This window comes from Passer montanus, unplaced genomic scaffold (assembly GCF_014805655.1).
Source record: "Passer montanus isolate IOZ18808 unplaced genomic scaffold, ASM1480565v1 scaffold27, whole genome shotgun sequence".
Lineage (NCBI taxonomy): Eukaryota > Metazoa > Chordata > Aves > Passeriformes > Passeridae > Passer > Passer montanus.
In genome coordinates this window covers 9,757,969-9,781,178 of record NW_024367372.1, presented here as the reverse complement: position 1 = coordinate 9,781,178, position 23,210 = coordinate 9,757,969, and the positions used below count along the sequence as shown (strand labels likewise).

The following is a 23,210-nucleotide window of genomic DNA, read 5'->3' as shown; positions in this document are numbered from 1 at the left end:
GCCTCTGTTCTAGGTCAGCCTTCACAAGGCTTCTGTTAGAGATGTTATTTCTTAGTGTCAAATACACATTCAGATGGTTCATGTGATTTTGCAGGCTACTGTCAAAAGACAAGATAAAAAGGGAATAATTTTCTGAGAGAAGCAGGTAATAAAAAGACACTGACCTACCATTTGCTGGCAGCTCATAGGAGCTCTCTGTGATGGTGACTGTAGAGCCCTGAGAACAGGGATGTAGTAAATTGTCTGTGAATACCTGGAAACAGCTTTTCAGGGCTGACAGGCTCATCTCAAAAAAACCTTTGGCCTGGATATATTACCTGCCTGTAGGTAACAGGTGACTTGGTGGCTGGCCTGTAAGCTGCTGCCCCATTAATAAAACCGATTTTTTCCTATTAGGGCAATGTCCTAATATTTCCTGATCTTAATATGTTAAAAAAAAGAAAAAGAAGGGAACTATTCATGCATATAAAATAACAAAGCAGAACGTACATGGACCCTCTTCCTCTTCATCTTCTAAACTTCATATCTGCCATGAAAAAATAATAAGGCAGGGATCACATCAGTTTATGTGAGTGTGACAACAGAGCACTCAGCAGTGCACAGAGAACCCATGGAGAACACAAAACATCAGTAAGGTATGCATCTGCTAAAAAGGTCAGAAATGGGCCCCCTGCATTCATCTGTCAACAGATAGGTCTGCAGTCGTCTGCTTTTTTGGGTGTGCATTTGTTTAGCAGAGACCTCCTACTCACAAGGTCTGTTTTTTCTATACCTTATAGAACATTTTGTAAAACTTTTTACGTGTAAGGTGATCCTGCACCATTCCTTGTTATCATTTAGGGACTGGCTTTTCTAGTCCTTGTTAGAATGGGAATTGAGGCAAGAACAGGGTTAGCAGATTGTCACTGGGCAAGAGGCAAACCTGAACAGTTCAGTGGCAGAACAAGGGCTCAGTTAAATTGCTTGAGATTTAGGGTGTGTTTCAGTGAAACCCAGCCAACATCCTCTGAGAAACTTTCTTTTTTTTTTTTTCAGTAGAAGTACAGCATCTTTCCAGAAACCAAGTACTCAGAAGTCTGAGAGTAGAGAGTTAGAGGGATATGTGTTTTCTCAGTGTCATGCAGCACTTCCTCACTGTCTGTCCCTTCACCCAGGGGTTACCCTTCCCTAGGTGGGGCTTTCCTCTCCCAATCCCTCTGTGCCTTGCTGTGTGCCCACGCCTTACTTACAGAGACTTTTAAAAGAGGAAGCAGGGTAGTGAGAGAGGGGTAAACAGAAAGAAAAAGGGCTTCAAATCCTTTCCACATGAAAAAGATTGGCTTTTCTAATAAAAATAAATACAATTTGTAGCACCTCACTTTTAATGGGAAGATATTTCAACCCTTGTGGCCTTCCCTGAGGTGAGAGGTATTCCTGCTCTTTTCAGAGGACAGAGCCAAGACACAGTGATTAAGTCAGTGCTATGGCATGAAGCATCACCACAGAAGCTGGTGATCTTTTGTGAAATCAGAGCAACCCAGTCTGGCACAAGGTCCATAATTCCTTACTAGCCACAGAATACAGCTGAGATTGTGAGCCAATCCAATCAGTAAAACCAAGTGAAATCTGGAGTTCCTAACAATTGTGGGGTTTGTCCTCTTGATATTTTTTCATTGTGTTTGCTTCTACAGGGATTTGCTGCCCTTTACCCTGAAGTTGCCACAAGCAATATTAGAAGCCAGTAGCTTTCAAGACCTTGAAATTATCTCTAGTCTGGGGATAGGTAAGTCCCTCAAAGCAGTCAGATTTTCACTTGGACTCGTGAGAACAACAGTGCCTTGCAGAGACATAATGCAACTGGAAGATAGATTAACTATTGTCTTTGGAATAGCCAAAGAGGTCTGAATGCAAGGGGAAGATGTTTATGATCTTTATGTTCATAGCAGAATGCTGACAAAAAGGGCACTTGCCCCTTTGACCATAAACCTCTACCTGGATCTCTGTCCAGGGTGTGGTCCCTACAGTCTGGGTAAGCTGAAGTGCAGCACAGCCTCTCGGGATAACTCTACACTTTGGAAGTGGCTCATATCTCTGCTGCAGGGAAAACACCTTTGCAACTTCTCCTTCTGATGTGTGGGGGCAATGCTGATGAAAGTGTGATATTTTTGAGTTTTGATATTTCTGCTTGCTCTTGCAGGATTTCTAGTTGGTAGAGAAATATGTATCGTCCCAACATGTTCTCTCACCTCACACAAATCACATGCAAAAGGAACATTATTTTTAGTGACAGCACCAAACAAGCAAATTTTAGATGAGATGTATAAAGTCACAGATAGGAAAAGCAATTCTGTGAACTAAAGGAGCTCTCCTTTCTATTCCTTTTCATTTAACACACTCCACTTGAGACAGCTACTTCAGTAAGCCACTTTCATGCTCCTTGGTTTTTCAGTTTTCCTTCAGGTGTTGAAAACAGCCAAACAACGGAGAAAATTGAAGAGTTAGCTCATCTAGAGATATTTATTAGAGCACTCTCACTATTTTTGGCTCCTCTTCCTCCCAGAAAGCATGGGTAAACCCCACTGGTTTCAGTTCAGGCAGCTTTGTTGAATATCATCAACAGATTTGCCTCTAACACTTTCAGCATCCTCTATTTTGAGTATGTTCCAATTTGTCAAAGCATCCTCTTACGTACATGTCCAGACATTTTTTATAATAAGTCTAAAACTTTGGATTAAAATGTAGGAAGTGTATCATGAATCTGCAACCTTCAGTCTAATCTGAGCCAGCAGAGGCTATCTTGATTCAGGCAACAGTTTCCAGCAACATCTGAAAGAAGAGGTTAGTTAAAGCACAAGCACCAAAACAATATTGGTTGTAGTCTTCTTCCTTTTCTCCTGTACTGGTGGTCATAAAAGTAGTGAGGCTTGTAAATTTATTTGTCATGGTGTATTTCATACTGGTCAAGTTTCTGACAATGGAAGAAAACCTGCTGTTGTAGGCAGTCTTCCTGGGAAATGGTGTTAGCTTCCTGAAGTGCCATGCTGTCTTAGAGTCAACAGGCTCAGCTACTGACAGATGCTGTTTATTGCTTCCTGGAACAAAATTTTGTGGATACAAATGGGAGCACAAACTATTAAGTGCTGCCCAAAGTGGCACTTCCGAAAGAAACAGAGCATTGTCTGAAATTCTCATATGTTGCTTTATATTTATTTCAAAGTAATATGTGTTTCAAGGGGATAGAAGTAAGATGTCTATCTGCAACCTGAATTGTTCCACAAAGGATCTGGCTGTTCTGTATGTTGTTATAGAGGATCTACTGCATGCCCTCCAGTCCTGATCTCACTGGTACAGAAGTTCTTTTAGGAGGAGAATTAGCATAATTGCACTGCACAAAGAGCACATACCATCACAGACACGCCAAAGACTCCAAGAACTCCTTAATTATTCCTCCCAGCGTGCAAGATAAGGGAAGATCCAGGACAGCAATGGGAGATGATCAAACGGCCTTCTCTGCAGTGTGAGACAGTGTGGCTGTGCTGGGAAATGCCTGCTCTGAAGTAGCTGTGTTACTTGGTAGAACCACATCATCTGTTCCTTCCCAGCCCGTGTGCAGCTTTGCATTTTCATCACAGTGCCTTATCCTGACCACTACTGAGAAAACTGATCAACTTCCCCTCTGTAGATTGGTTTACTCACCATTTCCTCAGCCCATGAGACTTCACAGCATTATATTCTGACTTAAAACAACTTCCTCTGTCCTGCATTTGCTGATATCGAGTACAGCTGGAGAGCTTAAGGAAAATGGCACCCCAAACAGTCTCAGATGTGAGGAGGTTGGCAGCATGGTGTTAGTACTTGCAGTTGCATCTGCATGTCTTCTCCCAAATTCTGTGGTTAAGAGTGCTGTTGTTCCTAGCAACACTACTAGTTTAAGCTTCTTTGTTCTCCTCCCTCTCACAGTAAGAAATAAGAGAATAAAGCTGTTCTAATGTCTATCACCCTAAGATAACGTGCTGACATGCTTATAAAGTTGAATTTGCCATGGACACTAGCCTAGGCTGCGAGAAGCTAAATAGGCAATTTTATCCTGATGGGAATAGACTGTCTTTTAGCTCACCTCTTGACCTGAGAGCTGTACCCATGCTCAGCACTGAGAGTCATCCCATATGTGTGCAGCTCCATCCATCCTGTCTTGGGCCCAGCATGCGAGATTTTGGCAATGACACCAAGCACTAGGCAGGGTTCAGGCATTGTGTGGCAGCCCCATTGTGTCCCCTGAAGTCCACATAGAAAAGTATGCCACCAGTGTCAGCTCTGTTTCAGGGACCAAGCATGCTGAAATCGTTATTTAGTTGTCTGCATCCTTGTGTTTCCACGATTTCCCATCTTCCCCTTATCCCTAACTATGGACATCTATACAGTTCTCATCCAGTGAGTACCCTCAGAGGTTTATCCATTTTCCTTGGTCAGAACATATGAGGTTTGCTGGATCCTGTTTCCTGATCCCTTCTCACAATCATTTGTTACTTGTACCTTCCTGTTCGTACTGAAAATGCTGAACAACTTTCACTAGATAAGAGTCCTAAAACTGAGAGGGGAGAGAATTCTGCTGAAGCTTCTGAGCTTATCCCCTGGCTTGAAGAATTTAATATGCATAAAAGAGGTAACTCTTTCTTCATCACACAGTTTTGTGCAGAGGTTTGAAAGTTCGACATTGAAATTTGTGTGCCATTTATCTTAACAATAAATATATCTTCTACATATCATTAGCAGCTAAAATTCTCTCAGATTTTTTTCATTTTTATTTGTCCTTTTTTTTTCTTTTTTGACAGATTTCTGGGATTCCTACTTAAACCACAGAAGGCAGGACTTATCCCACCCTGCAAAAGACACTGCTTTGAGCACTGCCCAGGCAGACAGTTTAAGATCTACCCAGTGTTTTGCAAGTAGCACAAACCACTGCTCATGTGAAATTGAGCTGTCAATAGGAAATGACAGGCTGTGGTTTGTGAATCCTATTTTTATAGAAGAGTGCAGTAATCCTTGTCCTCCAGATGTATCTTCTCCTAAAGGCCACTCTGGGAGCACTGAACTCCCCCCTGCCACCATGATTACTGAAAGGAGGTCTCTTCGACGGCCTCCTCCCCCTCCACCTTCTCATGCTCTCATTCAGAAATCTTCCCTGAAGCTCCCACAGGACCCCATGACTGCCTGTGAAGAAAACAAGCTACTTATTAAGCCACTAGGAAAGAGCTTCGAGGAAATGAAAATTGAGAGCGGTGATGATAAAGAAGAAAGGAAGCAGAGCTGCCTGGCCAATGCGCCCTTGGCAGGGAGCCCCAAGAAGGGCTCCCAACCCTCTGCTCCCCCACGGAGGCGGCTGAGTGAGAGGACCTCAGAGGAGAGCTGTGTGGGTAATCTTGAAAATTGTGAAACACTGAAAGGGGAAGGAACAGAAGAAAACCAAGATACAAGTCGAGAGAGCAGAGATAAAACACTGCTGTGCAAAAAGGCTGTAGAGGTGCCTGGGGAGGTTCCCAAAAAGGCTGTATCACAGTTTCAGGAGACAAAGCCTGAAGCTGCAGAGAAGGAGGACATGCCTAAGATACAAAGCAATGCCACTGAGAAGGGAAAGTCGCCTCCTATCCCACCACCAAGAAGGAAGAGAATTTCCCAGGTACCAAGGAACCCCAGCTCCTGCCAGCCGAAGCAAAGAACAGCGGGAGAGACGGCCGTGGCCACAGAGCAGGCTGTGTGCAAGGGCAGCCCAGCTACAGTGACGGGTGGTGCCACTTGCACACACACCAAGACTGAACCAGGACATGGCCACAAATCTGAGCTGGAAGGGTCACACTTGTCCCTGGAGGACCTGGGAGGCAGCACCGTGGCTCAGGCATCAACATCCGAGCCAGACTCCTACTCCACCAGCAGCACAGAGGATGACCTGGAGATGCTGAGTAGTTCATCTGGTAAAAAGACACGCTCCGTGATCTTGGCCAAGGCCAAAAACAGGCTGTCCTTGGTGAACCTGTCCAACGTCTTCACAGTCTTTTTGTCTAGTGACAGGAAGCTGCAGAAGAAGATAGTGGAGCTGGCACAGGACAAGGAGTCATACTTTGGCAACCTGGTGCGGGACTACAGAGTGTACAGTTTAGAGACGATGGCAAAGCAGAGCTCCAGCACAGAGATGCTACAAGAGATCCGGCTGATGATGACGCAGCTGAAGAGTTACTTAGTGCAGAGCACTGAGTTGAAATCTCTGATAGACCCAGCCTCCTACACCGAGGAACAGTTAGGTAGGTACCTGTGGTTTATTCATCCTTGGGCATGGTTTAGGAAAGTGAGGAGGGAGAAAGAATTATGCAGACACAGGCTCTGCTTTACAGAATTATAAACCATCTCCTAAAACTCGAGCAGCATAAATTGAAGTCTGCGCTGTGTTTGCCAGCACTTGGAGGAACAACTCAAAAATCTGGATACCAATGAAGGGGAAAATCCCTTTATGAATGTTTTAAAGGGAAGAGTTTAAGCAAAAGAGACATGTGTTTGTGTGTATGAGAGACATACATGTATGTGTGTATATATATGTGTGTGTGTGTTTATGTAGCTGTATATGTGTTTGTGTGTGTGTGTATTTGGGTTTGCACACAGAGAAGAATTCACTGGAAACACAAAAGGCAAACTTTCCCCTTCACAGCTGCATTCCTGTGGCCTTCCACATCTGCTGCTTTGCTACAAGGATGGAGAACTCCCTGCATGAGGCATACACCTTAGAGGTCAATCACTGTCACAGGGAGGGACTAGACTAGGAGGACTCTGAGTGGCAGGTTGGAGGAATCCCTTGATTCCTCTTTGTGCTCCTCATACCTCAAAGGTACAGAATAAATGTCTGTTGCAAGACTACTGCCAGCTCCAAAAGCGTTCACCTCTTTGCCATAGGTATAATTTGCCTTTGGGGAGAAAAAAATATTATTTTTAACTGTTTACAAAGTGTTTCATTGCTTCTCATTCATATCCTGTGAGGGAATAATGTGCTACTTCTTTCCTTGCTAAGGATTGGACTGGTCTGTTTAATGTATATCCATGAGAGAATATAAAAAGACCTGTAGGACTTTTCATCCCAGTGAAAGCTTTCCAGCCAGAACAAGCGTGCATGCACATGCACACACTGTCCTTTGAAAGCTTCAAACTGTTTCTTGAGGACCTGAAAACCAGTGCAGAGCTACTTGTGGATCCTTAAGTTGGCTTAAAACAAGCTGGGAGCTGGAAGACCCAGAATATGGAGTGAACCACAGGAGTGACCAGGGATTCCAGGAGATCCTGCAGCTCCAGTATTAGGTGGGACTAAGCTAAGTGGTGAGCCAAGAGTAAAAGATTGTCCAGTGTCAGTCTCAGCAGGCTCTGCTGATTTCCTTCTCCCCCAGCAAAGGCTGAGTGTGATCCTGCAGGTCCCCAGCAGACGTGCAGCCAGCCCCTGCCATAGCATAGAGAGGGAACCTGCAGTTTCACTTCTCATGCATCTTGTGTAACACCTTCAATCTTTGCCCTAATAACCTCTTTCTTCAAGGTGGGGAGTGTGGGGGCAGCACAGACAAGTCTGTCTTGAATCTTGATTAGTGAAAGTGAAAAGGGGGAGGAAAGAAGTGTCCTTGCTCTGCTTGGTAGAGCTGTATGTGTGCAAGTATCCCACCACCTTCCCACGGACATGCCTTTTGACCCTGTATCTAACCCTGTTCACTGACAGTTCCTTAACAGGATGATGTAGCCCAGTCAACCTTGACAGGGCTGTCTTCTTCTGTGGAGAACAAGGATTCCCACTGGAGGATTTACCACTTGAATTTGCCCTGCTTCAGGCTGATTGGCTCTCTGGATTCTTTAAAATAGTTGCATTTTGAATACATAAATATTACTGCCTGAGTAAGACACTGGTTCATCCCCCACTGCCTGAGCAGATGAACCCTTTTGCCAATGACCTTTTTGCCTCTGCAACAAGAGAATCTCTTGCAGTTCCTCTAGCTCTGCCTCTGGTTTCTAGGATTCAGACAACAGGCTTCCTCACAGTCTCTTATGTGTCTTTTCATCTTCAGCCAAACATTAAGCAAATTCCACCCACTCATACTATTTCCTCCTCCACAGGTGGCATAAGAGGTGTCTTATAGGATCAGTAATTTAGAGTCCCTTGAGCAGCAACAATGAGAAACTTCTGACCAGATATTGGTTTCTGTCTTTGAGCTGGTGCATGCAGCTGCTTTGAGGAAAGAAAGGGGTGTTTTGAGGGTGCAATTAATTGCATCCCAAAGTGAATATCTCGAACAAGTCAGAAGGAGAGGTCAGAAGGAACATGAGGTGAATTGCATCTGGGCATCTGTAAGGGCAGAGCTGTGAAAAAAAATCACAGTTAGGTGAGATTCCTCTTCTTTCCCCAGAGCTGGCTTTCCTGCTGCCCGGCAATGCCATGCTGGTCAGCCAGAAGTCAGGCAAAGAGAGCAGGGACTGCTGGTAGCAGGAGTCTCCTACTGCTCCAGTGACAGAGACCACACACTGATGTTCATCTCAAGCCCATCTAGGACTTCTGGATAGTGTTGGTAATGAAATGTTTACTTTCTGGGATGTGATTTCTGTTCCCTTCTCACAGCTATGTAGTAGTGTTTGAATAACCAACCTCATGCTTCCTTAGGACTTTTACTTGCACCTGTACTACTGTATTGCTTATTTATTATATGTTTTTGTGTTCTTCCTTCTCTATGCAGAAGTGATTGCTGAGACAGCTCTGTACAAATGTGTCCTGAAACCTTTAAAGGAAGCCATTAATTCTTCCTTAAAAGAAATACACAGCAAAGATGGATCTTTACAGCAGCTGAAAGAGAACCAACTTGTGATACAAAACACAACTACCACTGACCTGGGTGTCACAACCAGTGTGCCTGAAACTGCTGTGCTGGAAAAGATCCTTCACAAGTTCACGACCATGCACAAGACCTACTCTCCACAAAAGAAAATTGCCATCTTGCTGAAGACCTGCAAACTCATCTATGACTCCATGGCTCAGGGAAATCCAGGTACAGGACTCCTGCTGCAATGGCATCCACCATGGGTCTTTCTCCTTGTATCAAAGGAACAGCGTTTATGATACAGCTGGCATGGCAATATTCACATTGGTGGTAGCAGTGATGGCTGATGTGTTTGCTATCAGATGGCCACAGGTTGTGCTCAGAATTGAATGGTTAGTGAAGTTCTCTGCACTAATGACTGGATGTTACCTGGTTAACTTTAAGCTCCATAAGTCCAAAAACTAGTTACCTGTGTGTGTTTTATGGATAATATCCTTTTTGCACAGGTCTTCACACAGCTCTCCAAATATCCTCAGGGCTCTGTCCCAGCTTGCTGCGGAGTAATGGTAAATTCTAGGAATGGGTCTCTGGTAAAAGGCTCTTGATTTGGCCTTTACTGAGTTTTGCCTAAACTGAGGAGGAGATGCAGAGTGCTAGTAGTTTGTTACTAATTCCTGATGCTCCAGTAAATTCTAAAATTCTGTGCAAGGCAGTATGTGCTCTGAGTATAAACATAACATGGGCCTCAGGCCAACCACTAATGCAGAAATTAAACCCTTGGCTTGCAGACAGGATGCATCTTTGCAGATAGACCAGCAAGTCCCTTCCTCCAGCAATTTGCCTTGCCAGTTTAAGAGCTTCTCTTGTATAATGTGAGCTGATGACCAGCCATGCCTGAATCTGGAGAGAAGCCAGGTATTAACTTGCAATAACCTGTGGTTGTTCAAGAGCTCACAGTCACCAAAGGTGCTTTTAGCTCTTCTGCTTTATTTTGTACTGGCAACAGCCTTGGAGCATTCATACAGGGATTGTTATGTCCCTGCTGAGCCTCACTTCAAGGTGATCTCTTGGATAGTAAGCAGCAAGGTTCAGCGACCAGTCTAGACACATTAACAGCAGAGCAAGAAACCACCCCAGGGCTGAGCCTTAGCTACAGGGTGGAAAGGACCTCTCACTGTCTTCAGGTATTATGAGATTTAGACATATGTAGGGGAATTTGCTGTAATTTTGTTAAAATAGTTGTGTGGAGTTTGAGAATAAATTTGGTTTAGATCAAGGACTTGCAAGCCTCATTGAAACCCACATGGTCTCCTTCTGATGCTGGTGGTATGTTACGTATACATCACACCTTAGTTAGCTCAGGGCTGGAATTTCTCTGTTGAAGGAAATACTGTCATGTCACTTTCTATAACAGAAATGAGGAGTCAGGGAAATAATTACAAAACCCCTACATGTTTAAAATATTGATATTCATGAAATTAGATGGTTTCAGTGTGGTTTGCTACACTAACCAAAGCAGTGCATTTCAGCCAGTTGAGCTGTTTTCTCATGCTGAGTACTACTCAGCAGGGTGTAGGTTGGAAGCTGATTTCACCCCTGTGCATCCAGTTCCCTCTGCCTTATATTGAGTTCCCTCTCCCTTATACATGATCAGTGATGTATATCAGGGCTTGGCCAGAAGAAAACTGGCCTGGAATTATAGAAATGTACCCCATTGAATTCAGACCTGAAGAAGAAGCTAAGGGGAGAAGAATGCTGTATCTAACTCCTGGAAAACAGCAGACTTGGAGAGTAATTGAGTGAAATGCCCTGTAGAGTTAGATGCAAAATGTGTGAAACCTCTTCCACAGAATGAACTGAACCCAGACCACTTTCATTTTCCAGTGGCAAAGACTGGAACCTGAAATATTTCAGCAACCTGGAATATTTTTCTGACAGGGAATTGCAGCAGGTGGCATGCAGAAGAGTGTGCTGTGGGGTGCTCAGAGCAGATTTCAGCAGGTGGGAATTCTCCTTCTGTTCTCTGCCCACCTCAAGAGCAACAGCACAGGGCCCCTTTTGCTTTTAGCCAGCCATGAGGCAGCACAATGTTCTTCACACAGGAAGAGCAGAGGCTATGCTCAGCTTCCTGTGCAATAGCTTCTTCTCCTTTTTGCTCCTTTTCCTAACTGGTCAATTAGAAAGGTCCCTCCTTTTCCAAGAGCAAAGCAAGTGAAACAGAAAACAAATCATTCCCTCTGCTACAGGACCAAAATCAGCCTACCTCTGTCAGAAGCATTATCTGTTCAATAACATGGAAACTCCTTGTGTTGTCTGACTTAATTTGCAATTTGTCAGCTCAGACTAGATTTTATTCACTTTAGGCTGGCCATAGGATAAGCTGACCTAAGAATATGGTTTCATTTCTCAAAGCAAAATGCCAACACCATGTAATGAAGCACCTGTTCTCCTCTGACACATATGAAAATACAAATTTTTTTAACATTTTGAGACCCATGTACATCACTCAAGGTTTGGCCAGGATGCCCCAAGAGGTACAAAGTTTCCTTTAAAACTAAGGACAGGCATATTCAGGAACATCTGTACCTGGGGTGGTGCCCATCTTTGCCATGCTGAAAGAGTCATAAAACTTTAAAATCTGCCTTGACTGACTCCATGTATATCAAGACATTTTAAGAAAGGAGGAGGTCTTTGGTTTGATTACAATTCATATTACATGACAAAATCTCCCTGATAAATAGGTTGTGGTTGAAATTCCTGATACTTAAGACTACGAACTGAATGGGTCAGACCCTGAACTGGTTTCAACCAGCATTTCTTCCTCAAGATGAAGGCAATCAGCTTGTGGAAGTGATTCATCACAAGGAATCAGGAAGGCAACTTCACAGTCTTAGTCATACACCTTTCTCTCAAGAGCCCACTGAGCACAGCTCCATGATAGAGTTGAAGCAGGACCAATCTCTGGCTACATCTTGCTGTAGGTGGCCACAGAGGGGTACCATGCCCAGCTTCCCATCACACACACTGTGGAGTCAGTCCGTGGAGTCAAGATGATTCATCTGGCTGCATATCGGTTTCTGCTTCAGAGCAAGATGACTCAAGGCACACTCCAGTGACAATATTGATTAATTCATTACTGGCTATCAAAGAAATTAAGCGGCCCTGGTTCAGATACTCATATGTACTATGTAGGCAGTGATATTAGTAAGTGAATCCTCACCAAAGGCACAATTATGACAGTATTGAGGTGTCTCACTGAGCTTCTCCAGCTTCTATGCAAACTGAAATAACTGAAACATATGCCTCCAAGAATATAACCGACAATGTGAAAATATGTCACCTGCCCGCTAAAAATACTAGAAATGATTAGTAAGAACAAAATGCGTTTTAAAAAATAGAGTTTGGAAACCCACGCTCCACAAAATGGCTGGCATTTCTTTTTAGCACTAGAAAAAATAAGAGGCAGGAATCATGGAGGTCTTACATTTGGAAGGGATGCTGCAATATACACAGGGACAGCTGGGCACATAGCCAATTTATGTGGAAACACAGTAATGTCATGTAGAAAAAAAATGCATATTATGTGTATTTCAGAAACACCTTTACTCAGGCAAAAGATTAAAGGTATATTGTGTGATATGGGTAGAATGAGAATCTCTGCCTGTCATCAAAAACACAAGTGACACCTGTAGAGTGAGAAACAATGCAAATCTGCAATACAGGTGGTGTGTACTGGCAGTGTTGTGCCTGGGTCACCCAGCCTTGTCCTGCCTGGGAGCTGCCACTGTGGAAGAGAACTGATGGAAAAACAAAGCAGCAATAAGCATTGGTTTATGGAGACAGTCTGTGAGACAAACAGGCCAAATTTGGTCAGTCCATGAGTGAGGAAGATCAGGGATGGAAAAGCTCTAAGTTTAGGCTGGAAGTTTGAAAGATGGGCAGACTGCTTTCAAAGAAGATTGAAGAAGAATGGAGGCACAATTTTCTTACTGCAACATTTCTAACTTGTGAGCTACCTAAGATTATGAAGCTTCACTTTTGGACTATCTTTGAACTGCACAGGCAGCTGGACTATATAGTTCAAAACTATAGTTTGTACTAGTTATGGAATTGTCTAGGTGATCAAAACATCTGCCAATAATTTCTATTGCATAGTTTTACATGGATAATGTGCATAGTCTGCTTTTGGAAAAAGAGGATAGATAGGACATATATTCCATTGGAATATTTCTCTTCCTTGGCTTTTAGAATGAAGTTTGTCACCCCCACAGAACTGAGCAGCCAGATATTAACTGCCCTAATAATTCCTATAAGGCTCTGCAGCTGGCAAAAGCAAAGCTGCGTCTTTAGTGGGATAGCTGAGCTTGTAGAAAGGAAACTGGAGTCCAATACTTCAGCAGCCAGTGAAGAGCCCATGCTAGAAGCTCCTAAAGCTGTCAGAGCAATCCCATTACATTGCTTATTATCATATCTCACTTCTGAGAAGGAAAATAAAGCTATACATAACAGGTTTACTTTGATATCTTTTGGAAGAGGATATTGTATTTAAGTTACTTTTAACAAAGACTGATGGACTAGAGATTTTGGGGTTTCTGCCATCTAGCACAATTTCTACATTTGAATCAAAGAGCCAGTTCAAATTTTTCATGGGGACTGAATTCCTCTGATCTCTAAACCACACATTTTTGAAGTGAATTCATGCCAGCTGCATCTATTAACTCACTTAATTCACTATATCACAAATTAAACCTTGCTGAAAGTAGTATAGGATAGACAAGAGACAGCAAATGCTAGTGTGTGGAAGGAAAGTCACAATCTTTTCTTATGATCTTGAACAAATCCCAGTTAGCCTTCCTGCACCTCTGGTTTCCCAACTTCAAATTGAGGCTAAAATTCATATTTTGTGGAGATCTGCTTCCAGACATCAAGCTAATGTTTGTAAAATATTAGAGCAAGGTACAGGGCATCATCCCTATCTGCTGGTTTTCAGAATATACCCAGAGAGAAAAGAAATGCATGAATGTGTTAAAATAGGCTGTAATTTCTTTATGGAGGCTTGGGCAGAATTCCAGTTGCTTTAAATCATGTATTTAATTAATACTCATCTATTCAAGTGCTGCATCCCAGCCAGGAGCTGACGTTGTACTTGCTTTGCTATAAACATAATAGGATGAGTTTGTGGCAGAAGAGAAGGCTTATTTTAAGCTTCTTAGAGATATTTATGAAATAAATGTTTCCTAGCCCTGCAGGGAAGAAGGGGAAACAAAGCAAGCAAGTCGTATCTGGAGTAGGACACCACCACCTTGAACAGCCAAGCTCAGTCTCACTGTCACGGAGAGCAGTGCCAGGGTCAGAGCAAGATTTAACTCTGTCAGCTGCAAAAATTCTCCTCTGTGAAAGAACACAGATGGAGCAAGCCATACAGGTCTAGGAATTTGGCTCAGGCTCAGCTTGAAAGGAGATCTGAGGAGGCAGCAGCCTGCAGAGAAAACCTCTGCTGCAGCTCCCAGATGGACACTGGTTAGTGGCACAGGAACCACGAGGGTTATACAGTGCTGAAACAACCTCTCAGGTATCTTGTTTCATAGGCATTGTTTCATCTGTCTTTGTAGACTCCTGTTTCTGCACATATTTGAGTTGCTGACAGCACCTATTTTCCCCATGGATGGACTGAGATACGGAGCACCTCAGGGCCATGTTTGGACTGATGGCTATACGTATCAAAGTTAGTCCCTGTACCTGGAGGGGCCAGGAGAACAGGGGAGAATCAGAGTCCTGCTCTCTCAGGCACTTCTCCTTGGCTCCATGAGCACTCAGTGGAGGGAAGATGTTGAGATGCCTTCAAGGTGCAATATACCGTGCCTGGCCTGCCCTTGGCCACACTGGAGGTTTGCAGCAACACAAAAAACCACAAAATGGAGTCAGAGATAGATCACTGGTGATTAGTTTTGCTTTTCCCTTGTTGACACATTCTGCTCCTGCTGACTTCAGCTTTTGCTACGGATGTGGGTATTTAAAATTGGGTGACATATAGCCACAGGTGGATTAATGTGGTGTCTAGTAATTTGCACAGGTTGTGAGCATACAGCACATGGAACATGTGTTCTTCCCATTATTTCAGTCAGACCTGAGTCATCCCTGCTCAGCATTTATTATTACTCTGTAGATCAGCTTTTCATATTTAAGGCATATAAACAGCTGGCAATCCAATAACATTTCTATGAAGTCTTAAAGTTGAGAAGAGTTTATACCAAGGACTGGAGGGCAGAGCAGTTAAATCAGCTTATAGAAATGAGATAAACAGCACGAAAAAGAATTGTCTTTATGCATGATTGTACATACAACCACTTCTCAGAAAACAAAAAAGGAACAGATTCTGTAGGCATTCTTGAGAATTTTCCTCTAAAATTCACTTCTGCAGACACCAGAAGGTGATAAATGGGGACATGGAATTGTTTAGTTCTAAGCTGCTGTTTCCATTCTGCATTAGTTGGTCAGTCTGTCCTCTGCTCATTATCTGCTTTGGTGACATCCAAAAAGCCAGCAACCGAGCAACCAACAAACCAAGCAACAAACAAACAACCCAGGTTTGTTTTGGGGTTTTTTTTTTCCAGTGAATAAGAATTGATATTGTGAAGCAGCAACTTTATTTGATGCCTTTATCAGAAATGATATGAATTAGTCATGAAAGAGAAGTAGTAGGGAAATTCTGCTATTAGTGTTGCACTGGAAATCCCTTGGCTTTAAGGAAACTAGAATCATTCTATCCATGCCACTGATCTGTAACTACTAGATCACAAAGGAGAAGTTTTTAATGAAGGGAAAAATGAGCCTAACAAATCTTTGGTATTTTGTATTCCTTTATGGTAGTCTGAATTAGAACTAACTGTTGGCTTCTGGTGTACTCGGAGAAAAAGAAGAATAGGGCTTTTTGCTGCGAAGATTTTGTTACATTTTCATGTCTCAGTTTTGTCATCTTTTTTTCTTTTTTTTTTCCCCTGGAAAATATTAAGCATCTGTAATACTAATCTGATTGCATTAAGGTAATGTATATGACAGTAATGAATTAAACCCTTCACAGATCTAAAGCTTACACAGAGACATAAACCGAGAGAACAGACAAAAAAATGTCCATATAGATGTTAATGGAACAATGAAGCCCATTTAGAGTTTCGTTGAAGACCAAAAGCTGTGTCTTTTAACTAAAGACAACCATAACAAAGCAATCAGAATTGAAAGCGTTAATCCAGCTTTCATTAAATAAATAGTCTGTTGTGGCGTGTGTGGGCTCTTTTAGAAACAGACTGAATTACTGCCCTGATGATCTCTCATTCTCTAACTCTTTGTTTTAAATGGATCAACTCTCTGTTCACTAGATGTATTACTGGGTTTATTTCAAAGCCACACTTTTTTTTTTTTTAAATCAGGGGCTAAGCTCATGTTTATTTGAGGCTTCAGAAGAATATCTTTCTTTGCTGGTGGAGAATCTGCGTCAGCTATGAATGACAAAAAAAGAAATCTGACTCATGGCAAATATTTGAAATAAGCCAGTGGGAACATTTGAGAAATAGGAATGTATGCCCTACCATGGAAGAGCATGTGTGTTATGGGCCAAAAATGGCTAGAGCATAATTTCACCAAAACTACATCGAGGGTAGCTCTGATTCTTTGAGCTGAGACAAGCAGTTCTCAAGTGAGACACACATAGTCCATAAAACCAACATATCCAACTGCAGAGGTGAGAAAAAAACTCCCCAAGCCTGAGGAAGGACATTCAGAAGGAAAACAGAGTAGGTTAAGAGGAGTGGTCAACTCTGAAGTTTGGTCTGGTAAAAAACTTGCTATTGTGGGTTTTCCATGATGACTTTATGACATGTTGGTTGAAAGTGAAAGTATCTTTCAAATGAAAAAAGTTATCCTTGAGTGCTTTGTGGTTTGTGCAAGAAAGCTTCAGTTTGGATTCTATTTTAAGTAGTAATTGTTTATAATTGTGACTTAGTATGCTCTTTTTTTGTCCTTAGAGATCCCAAACAACTACAGATTGTCTATCAGATCACTTTGTTAACTTAGCTGATACGAATGTTTTAAGCACAAAAAATACTGAGCATATGCTGTACACCAATTTCAAAAACTAGGTTAAAGTACAGTATAAAAATTTTTCTGTTTTCCTAGCTAGACAGCATAGTTAGAAAGATTATTCCTCTTGGATCCTAGCTTTTGGGTGACTGTTTTAATTAGGATCATGTAGTGTGACGTTTTGCCTTCTGATGGGATATAAACATGGAAGTCCCCAGTCCTAAAACCACTGTCTCAAATACTATTTTCTGGTTTTTTTGTATCACACATAGAGTAAGTCTAAGAGAATAAATACCCCTAATGCATGTAGACAATTTCCCTACTAATATTGCCAACCTGAACTGCAGTCTTGATGTCAGTATCAAATCAAAGGGACAAGATGGAAGCCTTTGCACTCTTCAAAAACTGCCAGTTGTTTGTTTTGAAGCTAAGTTTATATTTCTTCAGTTAATTTTCAAGGTCCTATTTTGGGCTTGAAGCAAGTTTACTTACTTTTTAAGTGACCTAAGTTTCTGGTTTCAGCATTTTTGCTGGTGCTTTTGAGCTGTAACTCTTCAGGTAACGTAAGCTGAAGCCTGCAAAGGACTCGCTGTGTGAGAATCTGACACTGTTGTGTGGGAACATAATTTTTTGCTGTTATTGGGACCACACTGTGTTTGTCTTTGCCCAGGGAAGCCCTATGGTGCAGATGACTTCCTCCCAGTGCTCATGTACGTGTTGGCCCGCAGCAACTTGACTGAAGTCCTTCTGAATGTGGAGTATATGATGGAGCTCATGGACCCTGCTCTGCAGCTAGGAGAAGGTAAGGGTACAGTATTTGCTCACTTTGGAAAGCATCATTTGTCTCACTTCAGTGTTTGTGAAAGTGAGGCAGCAGGGCTCTGGCTAGATTTTGTGCATAATACTTCGGCCAATCTTTTCAAATATGAATCTCTAAAATTATTGCCAAGCACTTTAACTCCTTTTAGCAGTGCAGTGCCTTAAGACACAAGCTAGAAAGGCAGGGACTCATCATAAATGATAACTGAGGTGCTGGATTAGCAACCTAAACAGAGACATCTTGTGTTACTTGGCCCAAAGGCTGAAAAGCTGGAAGGTTTTTGCTAAAGTTAAACAGCTGCTGCAAAAAATCGTGCAGATACTTTTGTTTATTCCAGTGAGAAAAGAGCACATTTTTTTAAACTGCTTTGTATGCCTGAGGGCTGTATTCTCATGGTCACTCTACTCCTAAATTTGAGTGAACCTTCTGACAATGTTCTCTGACTGAGCATCATAGCACGACAGAGAAAATAAAGTTAGGTTAGAGAGGAATATTGAGTTTGGAAGTGACTAAAGACCTCTGTTATCAAAAAGATAAATACCCCAGTGGGTCTCTAGTTTCTTAAATATAGCTTGGAAAGCACATGCTTCCCAAGTGACAATTACACACTCTGAATTAGGAACACAGATCATTTATTACCAAGTAGTCACTAAACCAATAAAATGGGGTTTATTTTAGACTTTACTTTGGTAAGTACTGAGGTTCTAGAAAGGAGTCCTGGATGAACAACTGCAGACTAATTTTATTTATACTAAATGAGGATATAAGTCTGAAACTAAACATGTCATTCCAGCACAGTGCAGAGTGGTACAAAAGTACTAATAGGATGATTAGTAGCAATACAGCACATTAGTAAGGTGTTTCTGCACAGGCTAGTTTTTCTGCTGAAAAGAATTCTTAGCAGAAAAAAAATGTTAGCTGAAGGACAGCATTTTGTGGACATAACCAAGCTGCTTTTGGTGACTACTCTGCACAGAGGTTCTACATTCCAAAGGGGCACACTACCAGGCTGGTTACTGAAGTCATCTAGGCTGGGGAGCTCAGAATATCAAAAGCAAAGCTGGCTGGAAGTTCTCTTAGCTCAAAGATGCAAAGATTTTGTAAAATGTGCACTCCAGTCAAAAGGGAAAAAAATTGTGAGGGAGTTCCAAATCAAACTGACTGAATAATCACATCAGAAAGGACAGTAGGAGTAACTGCAAATATGAGGAATGGGGGTCAAAAAAGAACACCTCAGTGAAGACAGCTCTGAGATAGCAAAGTGTAGAACTGGCAAAAGTTAACTTGAGTTAGGCCTTTCGAAGTTGAATAGAAAAATGTGTTCAGGTACAGAAATCAAAAGGAAAGAAGTAAAGCAGAAGTGAAAAAACTGTGAAATTGCATAAATCAATATACAAAATCACTTCAGTTTTGCCTCGAAATGGAAAATACACTTTGAATTAATTTAATAGCAATGGTGATGCTGAATGCTGGAGTCAAGGCAAGGACAGATTGTAGGGAACAACTGGATGGAAATTAAGAAATTGAAAGCGGGCAAAAACTTAATTCTTAAAGAAGATGTGATGAATTCCTGTTGTGGGGGACTCAGAGCTCTTCCTCCCAGGGTTCTGAGGGAAGGGATTACACCCTGTTCCCAGTCCTATCGCAGCTACCTCTGACTCAGCCAGAAGAGGAGAAATATTGAATGACAGAAAAAGGAGGGTGGTAACCATATTTAAGAGGAGAAAAGTGGTACTTTTAGACTTCTTAGTCTATTCTTAGCACCTCTTTGTGGGAGACATTCAAGAAAAATGAGTGTTTTGGGCAAAAACCTTCAAAACTGTAGGACACTCCTTATCGATCCACCAGAGCACAGGAAGCCAAATGGCAGTGTCTTGGTCTCTCCTCTCCTACAGAAAACTTTCATGGTGCTCTAAAAACACTGCTCTTAAATCAAGCGCTGTCTTTGCCTCCCTGGAGCAGCCAGCCTTGGGCTCGGCAGCGCCTGGGGGGGCAGCGGCTGCGGAGGATGGGCTGTGTGCGAGTGCCATCTGTAGGCACTGCGGCCGGGGTGAAACTCCGCCGCAACACCGTCAGCTGTCCCCGACTGCCGGGCACCGGGCCCGGGCCGGAGCAGGCCACGGCCCCGCCGCTGCCCCGCAGCTCCGCGGCTGACTCTGCCCCGGCCCCAGCTGAGGAGCCAGCCCTTCACCAGCCCTGCCTCGGGCCTGCCCTGAGAGCCCAGCAGTGTCTGTCCTTGTCGGGGCTGACCCGCAGCGCTGTGGCTGCAGCCGGCTTCAATCAGGGCCCAGCTGCCGCCCTGTGGCTGCAGGTGGTCATTTATTTCCCGCTGTAAGCAGCGCCACAGCAGCCACGGGGTTCTGAGGGAAAGGGGCTTTGCCACTCTGCCCTGTTTCTCTGCATAAAAAAAAGATTTATGCCGCGGCCCTGAACAGCCCAGGAATTACAGGTGAACGCCTGGGATGGCTGCGTGGCCAATAGAGAATGGAGCGAACAGAGAATGACTTGTTCCTGCAGGTCTGAGACATCCCTCAACAGGAGCCCTGAAATCCAAACATGTAAATAGTGTAGCTGGAGCTGGGGGCTGGATCCAGGCTTTGTGCCTCTCTTGCAGTAATCTACTATTATTTCTATTTCCTTGCATTGTGGGGACTGCTCAGGAGCCCAGGTTACACACCTGTTGCACAAGCCCTATCAAACACAACAAAAAGACAGCTGTGGCCCAAAGAATAAACATCTGTGGCTAGGGCTTGTTTGTGAACGCAGTTTTTACAGCTCTTTCCTTCCAGCCTGTGTTCTCTCCCAGGACATCTACAGCAGTCTGGGCAGCAGCAGTGCTGTGGAGCAGGAGGGCTGGAGGACGCTGGTCACAGGGTGTCCTTCACTGGTTGGCAGCAGTGACCCCTGCGCTCCCTCCAGCAAGGCACCGGCAGCACAGGGGTCAGACACTGCCCGTGTGAGCACCGGCGGGCAGGGTGGGAGCGGGACCCAATGGCCCATGAAGGTGTGATATTCATCCAAGACTGTCACCTTTTGCAGGCTCCTATTATTTAACCACCACCTACGGGGTCCTGGAGCATATCAAGAACTATGACAAAATCACTGTGACACGGCAGCTGAGCATGGAGGTTCAGGACTCCATCCACCGCTGGGAGCGACGGAGAACGCTGAACAAGGCCCGGGCTTCCCGCTCCTCAGTGCAGGTAGCCAGCATTATATCCTAGGGGAAAAGCACGCATGCTTTCTCCATACTTAGAAATCTTCAATATGGTAATTACTTTTAAATTAAATTAATTGAAATCACTATTTTTAAAAAAAAGAGTACATCTGGGGCAAGGTTTCCAGATCTTAAAAAACACACTACATTTGAAATACATACTACCTATGAAATAAATTTTGAAATCTTGAAGTACCCTTATAATATCGTAGTTTTAAATATAACTGCAATGTGATTTTTTTGATCATTCTTAAAGGAGGTGTGCTAGGAGCCTGTGGGAGCTGTGGTGGGGACTCAGAAGCCCCTCTTAATCATCTCCCTTAATGCCTGGGGAAATCAAGGGCTAAACTGAGATGTGAGCAGGCTGTGCAGGGCTGCTTCTAGATGGCATAAAGCTGTAGGGGGGTCTAAGACATCCCAATAACCAGTCAGTCAAGCATCTTCCAGAGCCTGTCTGACAGCAAGAAAGACCCATCAAGGTTGGGTCAGTTTTGAAGCCCATGCTGTGCATGGTCTGGCAAAGATCTCCCCGTGCACCAGTGGGAGAAGATCCCAAGAGAAATGAGTGCTCTGGGCCTCCAGCCATGATGAGACTGGTCCAGGTAGGCAGGGTACCCTTCCATCCCCATGTGCTGTGATCAAATTATCACCCACAGGGAGGCAGCAAAGGCCACGTCTCACATTCTCTAGCAACAGTGCAGAACTGAAAATTGTGCATTCTGAGGGGAAAGCCAGGGAAAAGTCTCCTAAGTCTCCTGTGGGGGAGAGCAGTCCATAAGGCCACGTCTCACATTCTCTAGCACTTTCACAGTGCAGAACTGAAAATTGTGCATTCTGAGGGGAAAGCCAGGGAAAAGTCTCCTGTGGGGGAGAGCAGTCCATGTGAAAGCATGGAGTTGAACAGGTTTCCCATATTGCAGTCAAACCAGTCCCTGATGATCTCAGAAACCATGAATGGTGTTTGAGATACAGCAAATATCCATCCAGCCCGAGTGCTGCTCTGGCAGCAGTAGCTCATGTACCTAGCATGGAGCATAATAGCTGAGCAGGCAAATGACACATTTCCCCAGAAAATTCCCACCATGGCTGAAGGGCCATTTTCCACCCCTTTGAATGAGGGGTAGTATCAGAGACATGAAAACCCATTCTGGCAGAGCCAAACCACTTGCTGATATGTTCAGCAGGCCTCTGTCCATCCTTCTGCCTGCCTCAATCCACTGCAGTGGTACTCCGTAAATGTAGTTTGGAAGCCCATAGTCCATGCATTTGAAAACTCCCCTTCTGCCAGGGAACCTCATTATTTTCTGAACAAAATGGGATTTGTGTTGGAGTTCACAGATGCAAATTAAACACACAGGTTCCACTGTGACCAAAAGCTCTCTAGAGTCTGTTCCTTATGTGTTTGGCAAGATGAAAGCTGTCACAACAGTTGTTACTGCCTGAAACAGGATACAAGTAAATCAGCCTTCTCAGCATAACTTCTGCTATTTCCTTCCTGATGGAAGGAAGTTCAGAGGACACACTTTCAATATGCTGTTTGGGTGATTGTGAAGCTGCAAGGCCACCACACTGCTAGCCCTATCCCTTCTGGGAAACAGGGGGTTTTCAGGCCAGATTTCTGACATTTCTGGTCTGTTTTTCTTGTCTGTCACTTTGCAAACCCTTTTTTCAGGAGCTGTAAAAAGATGGAAGAATTAACCATTGCAGATCATTCTCTAAGGATACTCAGTAAAATCAGAAAAAAGTGCTTTAACTTCGGTGTCTTTATGGTGCTAATTATTTGGTTAAATGCTTATTAAAGTATTTGCTGATTCAGAGCCTGACAGAGGGAAGAAAGGAGAGAATAACTAGGACACTGGAGAATGACTGGAGGATATCTGGGAGCTCTAGGCAACTAGAGCTTTGTGACTGAATTCTTCCTCCTTCAGTCCTGGGTTACTGTGTTAACTGCAAGGTCTCTCCTCATGTTTCTCTTCAGGATTTCATCTGTATCTCCTTTCTGGAAGTCAGTGGTCAATCAAGGACACTTGCTTCCCGTCGCGATACCACAGCTGAGCAGCTGAGCCAGCAGTGTGCCGAGAAGTTTGAAGTGTCCCATCCCAAGGACTATGGACTCTTTGTTTATGTTGATGACCAGTGTCTGCAGCTGGACAAAGATGCCCTCCCACACCATATCAAAGCCTCCCTTCTGAAGAGCGAAACCAAGAAAGATTTCCATTTTATTTATAAACCAATTGACCATAAAACCCCACCAGTTCCAGTTGTTAAAGAGTCAGACTTTTCCTAA

The 23,210-nt window shown here is 43.4% G+C and overlaps 1 protein-coding gene across 1 annotated transcript in view; it reads left to right on the top strand.

Moving 5' to 3' along the window:
- Nucleotides 1–23,210, top strand: part of LOC120503881 (ras and Rab interactor 3-like) — a 156,106-nt gene extending 132,896 nt beyond the window's left edge. Inside the window, exons 23-28 of the mRNA XM_039712916.1 lie at nucleotides 1,671–1,762; nucleotides 4,812–6,275; nucleotides 8,730–9,038; nucleotides 17,557–17,688; nucleotides 20,746–20,909; nucleotides 22,902–23,210. Coding sequence (XP_039568850.1) covers nucleotides 1,671–1,762; nucleotides 4,812–6,275; nucleotides 8,730–9,038; nucleotides 17,557–17,688; nucleotides 20,746–20,909; nucleotides 22,902–23,210 — 2,470 coding nt within the window. The remainder of the gene's footprint in view (nucleotides 1–1,670; nucleotides 1,763–4,811; nucleotides 6,276–8,729; nucleotides 9,039–17,556; nucleotides 17,689–20,745; nucleotides 20,910–22,901) is intronic.